Source organism: Gossypium raimondii, chromosome 5 (genome assembly GCF_025698545.1).
Source record: "Gossypium raimondii isolate GPD5lz chromosome 5, ASM2569854v1, whole genome shotgun sequence".
In the NCBI taxonomy this organism is placed as follows: domain Eukaryota; kingdom Viridiplantae; phylum Streptophyta; class Magnoliopsida; order Malvales; family Malvaceae; genus Gossypium; species Gossypium raimondii.
In genome coordinates this window covers 18422485-18429725 of record NC_068569.1, presented here as the reverse complement: position 1 = coordinate 18429725, position 7241 = coordinate 18422485, and the positions used below count along the sequence as shown (strand labels likewise).

The 7241-nt window shown below is 36.7% G+C and overlaps 2 protein-coding genes across 2 annotated transcripts; both read left to right on the top strand.

The window, feature by feature from the left end:
- The first annotated feature begins 1540 nt into the window (after positions 1-1540).
- Positions 1541-3966, top strand: LOC105769776 (purine permease 1). Its single transcript, XM_012590635.2, has 2 exons — positions 1541-2516; positions 3487-3966. The coding sequence occupies exons 1-2, from the start codon at positions 1803-1805 to the stop codon at positions 3838-3840; spliced, it is 1068 nt and encodes a 355-aa protein (XP_012446089.1). The 5' UTR covers positions 1541-1802; the 3' UTR covers positions 3841-3966.
- A 975-nt stretch (positions 3967-4941) lies between these two features.
- Positions 4942-7158, top strand: LOC105769496 (pentatricopeptide repeat-containing protein At5g27460; the record flags this gene model as incomplete). The annotated part of the gene is made up of 2 exons (XM_012590171.2): positions 4942-5334; positions 5517-7158. Coding segments are annotated over 2 exons (1653 nt in total), but the record flags the coding sequence as incomplete, so codon positions are not given.
- Positions 7159-7241: the final 83 nt, after the last annotated feature.

The window sequence follows — 7241 nt, the reverse complement described above, 5'->3', positions numbered from 1 at the left end:
CATTTTTTTATTTTTATCTTTAGTTATGCATAAAGACAACTAAATAAAATATGCTTCGTGAATCTACTGGGTAGGTCACCCACCCATTAAAAAAATTATAAACTGTTACTTACCGTTAAACTTTGCAACATGAGATGTTGTGGGAGTTTCAATATTTTTAGTTTGTTGATGATTCTAAAAATCTCAATTTTATCCCAATTAAAATAACCAGAAAAAATATAAAACAAATTTTCAAAACATTTAATAAATATTTTCATTTCACTTGTACTTTTCCCTCTCGAAAAGAAAAAAGAAACCCAGAAAAGTGGTGAAATCGAAACTTTTTATTAGATTTATTGTTACTCTTCCCCTCTTCCAAAGCTGGCCTAACTAAACCCTCAAAAACAAATTAGGATTCTAATCCCAGAACTATTTACCTATTGAGGGATTGGATGAGGTGCAGTTCTTCCCAAAAATGTCACCCACCACGTAATTCGGGGCGAGCTGGTGGATCCACGACTGCTGGCCGGAGGAGACAACAAGAGTCAACGCCAACCCCATACAAAGAAAAAAGTTAAATTTATTTACTTTTTTCATTTTTAAAACATTTACCATCTTTTATGTATTATTTTGAATTTTATAAGAAATATTTTCAAATTTATTTTTTAATCAATATATATAATATTAAAAAAGACAGTGGTATTTGACCGGTGCTGAAGACTCACAGTTAAATAATCGGTCAACGTAAGAAATATTTTAATGGGACCAAGGGTCATCCGCATGAAGCGGAGGTTGATATTTATATTCTAGTATTTAGCTTAGGTCATTTGTTGGTCAAGTTAAATCAGTGATATTTTGTAATAAAAAGAAAATTCAACTTTGTGGATCAGATCCTTAAACTTCTTCATCATCACCTATCAATTTTTAATATGTTCTTTTTGTTTTTTGAATTATTTTTTAAGTTTTATGTGTATTTTGATTTTTTTTGTTTATAAAAGTTTTTTTATTTTCTTATAATTTTTTAAACCGGACCTAACTTTGTCCCATAACACCTCTGTTTTTATCTCATTTGAATTTTGTTAAATTTTTAAAATTTTTAAATTGCAATAATGGACACTCATCTTAGTGGCAAGTGAAGGTATTTATAGATGGTACTTAGATACAATACTAAGACAAGACAAAATTAGTTAAAAGATGACTTCAATGTACACAAAAAGAACCTCTTTAATGCTACCATGTAATATAATGTTTTGAACAATTGCAGCATAAAATAGTTAGTGTTCAACTGTATATTCAGTGCCTAAGTAGTGTTAAAAAATTTCAACATTGAAACGAAATGAATTTGCTGAGTTGAGTGGATAATGCAAATGCAGCTATTAGTATCCCGACCGCAATATTTCATGGCTGTTATTGAGAGCTGATGAAGACCAACAGTTATGGAATGTTTGTTAGACGTTGCATCAACAATAAAATTCTCTGACCCTCTTTGATAAACACTGGATGAATCGAATTGATTCAGAATGAATTTTTTCTTTGAACTACAAGTCTTAAAACCCCTTTTTGCACGAAAATAGTTTTTAAAAAAAATCAAATGAGGTATCGATCCCATGTTTCAACCTTATAATAACAATCTATATCATAGATTACAATACTTATAGTTGCTTCGAAATGCACGTAAATTATGGAATTTAATATAACGAGTTGGATAATAGCACCTATATGGTTGTCTTATCCTTACTTCGGCTTTCTTCCATTCTACAAACACCTTGAAAACAGAGGAAGGAGATGCAAAAATATCCAAATACAAAACAGAGAATTTAATCATGAACGTGAAGGATGGTGGCACCATAAGAAAAGCTCTCTTAATAATAAACTGCATCATCCTTTCTATAGGCAACTGCGGTGCTCCACTTATCGCCCGTCTCTACTTCATCCATGGTGGGAACCGGATCTGGTTCTCGAGCTGGCTCCAGACCGCGGGTTGCCCCATCATCTTGCTCCCCATCGCTTGTGCTTACGTGCATCGTTCCAGGACGGCCAATCCCACCTCGGAAAACAAGCTTATCTGTATGGAACGACCGTTGTTCGTTGCCGCTATCGTCCTCGGGATCCTCAGTGGCCTCGATAACTACCTCTACTCCTATGGCTTATCTCGTCTCCCCGTTTCGACTTCTTCTTTGATCATCGCGTCGCAGTTGGCTTTCACGGCGGGGTTTGCTTTCCTGTTGGTGAAACAAAAGTTCACTGCCTACTCCATAAACGCCGTGTTTTTGTTGACCATAGGGGCTGGCGTTCTGGCTTTGCATTCGAGCAGCGACCGGCCTGCGAATGAATCCAACAAGGAATATATTTTGGGGTTCGTAATGACCTTAGCTGCAGCGGCTTTATACGGATTTATATTGCCATTGGTGGAACTAACGTACAAGAAGGCAAAGCAAGAGATCAGCTACGCCCTTGTGATGGAGATTCAGTTGGTGATGTGTTTGGTTGCTACTGCCTTTTGCACCGTCGGGATGCTGGTCAACAATGATTTCAAGGTTTGTTTTTTTGTCTCTTTCTTAGTTATCCTCTTCTTACAGGACAAGTGATAGAAGTCTAATCATATCTTTTAAATATATTAAAATTTTTACTAATTTATATTTAAGATGTGCATGTTATTTTTAGAAAGCCAAATATAAATTTATTTGTATAATATTATAGTTTGATATACTATTTATGTATAGATTCGATTTGCGTATAAATCTATATACACACTAACTCACTGGTTGACAAGCTAACTCCAAGCTCTTGGAACAAATACTATATCCGAGTGATCTCTGAAACTATACTTGCAATACTCACTGTATTCAGCCTCTGAGGTTGACAAAGCAACCACAGGTTTCCTTCTAGAACGCTATGAAACAAGATTGCAGCCAAAGTACACTACATAACCAGACGTTGACCTTCGGTCCTCTAAGTTGCTTCCCCAATCAGCATCAGCAAAGGCTGTGATAATGAGCTGTTTGACCAGCCTGCAATGGCTGTCTCTAGGTTGAGCCATGTATTAGCCTGCCTTATTGACAGTATTGATGTGTGGCCTAGTCACACACTACTGTAGCTCCCCAACAAAGACTTCTATAATGATGAGGATCTGCCAAAAGATCTCCTTCTGTAGCTCTCATCTTAGCTGAACTGATCATGGGACTTGGCAGAGACTTGCACTCACTCATGCCATCTGACTTTAGGAGATTAAGAACATATTGACTCTGGTTTAGGAATACACAATCACCAATAGCCCGTACTTCCAATAATCACTATATCGTCCACATAAACTAGAAGTAAAACTTTCTAATCTTATCAGTTATCACCTGTGTCTTTAATAAAAAGAGCCAAGGCAGCTTTGGCCTATTGAAAACCAACACTAGTGAGATACTGTTTCAGCTTCTACAAACCAACTGATCACCATTGCTAGTACATTGCTCAAAGCCAGGAGAAAGTAATACATTGAAAGGTTGTTTGTGTTTGCAGGTGATTGGAAGGGAAGCAAGGGAATTCGAGCTAGGAGAAACAAAATACTACATAGTTGCGATTTTTAGTGCAATAATATGGCAATGTTTCTTCTTGGGAGCAATTGGAGTAGTGTTTTGTGCGTCATCATTGCTATCGGCTGTAGTGATTGCGGTTCTATTACCAGTTACAGAGATTCTGGCAGTATTTTTCTTCAATGAGAAGTTTCAAGCGGAGAAGGGTGTGTCTCTTGCTCTGTCGCTATGGGGCTTCCTTTCCTACTTCTACGGTGACATCAAGCGAAAGAAACCAACTCCTGAAACTGAGATGACCTCGTCTCTGCCTCCCAATAGTACTCTCGAAAGTAGAGTTTAATGTTGGATTAAAATCCTGGGCATATGTATAATGCATAATATTATTATAAAGTGTGATGCAAAATTAAGTGACCAATTATATCTAAGTGTTATGGAAATAATGTATTGATACCGATATTTATAATTAGATGAGGGGTCAAATTATAAATACTCAAAATTAATTTAATAATTAATTATTTTAAAAAGACCTTTTAGATAATCTCTAACAATGAATATATATACACTTTCGGATATAATTTTATTCTTAATAATAAATACACTTCCACATATAATTGTATTCTTAATAATCTAAAATTATATTTCCTAATTTATATCAAATTCTCTCCAGCAAATTCCAAGTGCAAACTTTGGTTGGCTATTAGTTAGATATGAAAATAGCATGGATACACACTGCATTCCCAAAGTTTCTTCTCCATTTTCGAGTTTACACGCAAACATATTTACTTGGTGTAATTTTGAATTTAATTTCTCTATTGAAATCTAATGGTAACATTATTAACTTATTTCTATTCAATTCAAATATGTGTTATCATTTGGAGTTAAAATTTTAAATATTTAAAATTAACAAAATTTATTAATAATGATATCATTTTAACTTTTAAGTTTTAAATATGATAAATTACTAAATTGGGACAGAATTAAGTGTATGTAGTGAAAAATTGTATTAAGAATTTGGGTTAATAACACTATCTCGAGTTTAACTTAATCCAAAGAAAAAGGAGTAGAAAGTAGTTATCCAATGTGTTTATAGGGAGGTAATAAACTTGCCGATGGCCTAGCATCGATGCCTTGGGGGCAAATATTACAAAGTGTTTTCTATTATTCTCCTCCAGTGATATTTCTTGATCAACTTGGTGTTGATGCTATTGTTGTTATATCACTAAGAACTATGTTTGTTCAATCTATGTATTTACTCTTCTATTATCAAAAATAATAATAATAATAACACTTGAGTTTTCTCATTTTGGAACCAAGTTTGAAGGAAAAGGAGGAGTAAAATTTGTTGGAGAAATAAAAACTTAAATGGGGTCCATTTGCCGGTTCGCCGTGGAATTGTGAATTATACAAAACTCGCGCTGAATAAGCCTAAAAACCACATTAAACGACGCCGTTTGATACCGAGGTTTACTACTTTCCTCGACCGAGAAAGGAGCGGAGAGAGACAGAGAGCGGAAGCAGAGTTATATCGTCCATGGCGAGTCGCTCCATTTTCTCTAACCTCAAAAGCAATGGAGGCGATAAGCTTGCGGACGCCAGGTGGGGGCGGCTACTAAGTTCTGTTCCTTCCTGGGTGAAAAAGGCTAGTGTTAGAAGTGCTGCTGCTGCCAGCAATGAAAGTCTAAAGGGGAGAATTTTGGGGTTGAGGTCGCCGACGGAAAGTGCAACCGAGGTGCTTCGCAGTTGGGTTGATTCGGGTCAGAAAGTTGACATTCCGCAGCTCCTATCCATTACCCAAATTCTCCACAAATCTAGGCGCTACAATCAGGCCCTTCAGGTTCCTTTCTTCATTTCTTCTTCTGAATTTGTTGATATTGCAATATCGATTAAAAAAAAAACCCTTCATTCTTTTTAATTGGTAGGGAACTTTTTCCAGGCAAAAGTGTATTTTATTAATTTATTTTAATGGGTTTTCAATGGATTTGATTTTGTATTATATTTACTCTCTGAAACGAACAGATTTTGACATGGCAAGAAACTCAAAAGGGCTTACAAATGCCAGCTGTTGCTCATGCCACTAAAGTGAAGCTACTCATCAAGGTTGGTAATTTAACAGCGGCTGAAGAACATTTCAATTGTTTACCCAATACTGCTTCACAGAAAGCAGCTTGCCTCCCTCTTCTCAATGGTTATGTAAAAGAAAGTGACATTGGAAAAGCCGAGGCTTTCATGAGTAAGCTTGTTTCTATGGGGCTGACCCTCTGCCCCCATCTATACAATGAAATGATGAAACTGTACATTGCTACATCTCAGTTTGAAAAAGTACCTCTGGTTATCAAAGAAATGAATCGAAACAAAATACCCAAAAATATTCTATCATACAACCTTTGGATGGATGCTTCAGCCCGATCATCTGGGGTTGCAAAAGCTGAAGCCGTCTATGCTGAAATGCTGAGTGATGAGAGGGTCTGTATGGGTTGGAGCACTCTATCGACTTTAGCTAATATTTATACCAAAGCAGGTCTGGTTCAGAAAGCAGAAACTGCCCTCAAAACTGCAGAAACAAAGCTGTCTGCAAGTAATAGCTTTGGTTATATCTTCCTCATGACTCAATATGCATTGTTGAAGAAAAAGACCGAGGTTCTTCGGCTTTGGCAAACCAGTAAGTTAATAGGTAAGAGAATGACTTGTGCCAACTATATGTGCATATTATCATGCTTGGTTCGGCTCGGTGGTATTGTAGAAGCGGAGAAAGTGTTTATGGAGTGGGAGTACAACTGTCGAAATTATGATATCAGGGTCTCCAATGTGCTTTTAGGTGCATACGTGAAGAATGGATGGATGGAGAAAGCTGAGTCACTGCATCGCCACACATTGGAGAAAGGAGGGTGTCCTAATTACAAGACATGGGAAATTCTGATGGAAGGGTGGGTGAAAAGCCAGGACATGGTGAAGGCCGTCACTGCTATGAAGAAAGGGTTCGCTTTGTTAAAATATTGTCATTGGAGACCGCCCCATTATACTCTCGTGACCATTGCTGAGTACTTCGAGAAGCATGGGAATTCGGACGATGCAAACAACTTTTTTAGAGATGTTCAGCGTTTGGGTCTTGCAAGTTCAGAAATATATAAATCATGGTTTAGAAACCACCTTTTGGCTAAGACACCAGCGTTTGACATCCTTGAAATGATGTATAAGGATGGAATTGAGATGGATAATGAGATTTCTGCCCTTGTTCAAGCTCTCAACGAGCAAAGTAAAAGTGACTCCAGAGATTAGAGGCAATGTCTTTCAGATGTTCTTGGGATGAAATAGATTCTATTGTAGAGGAAAGAAGATGGCTGATGTCAAGGGTTAAAAACAACTCGAAGTATCAGTATTCCTGATGATATCAAACCCTATGGACTTAAAACAGAGAAATAGCGCACGAGCGCCTGCATAGGTCTCTAGATGAATGCCACTAGGACGTTATCCCCCATTAAAATCATGATAGCAGCCTTAATATTGTAAGCTAACTACCATGTGTGGGCATTGTTTTTGTTGAACTGCTTCTTCCTAAGTTGTTTTTAACAGGAAGGTATAATGTTTCATTGCTAGTAAAATTGGAATTTATCGGTTATCACAATCGAGATCTACAAAATTTGCCGGATTCTGGTCTAAATGTGGTTGTTTCCTCTCTCAACAAACACAAACACATGCGCACACACATCAACAATTCAACATGACCTGTTTGCTGTAAAACTA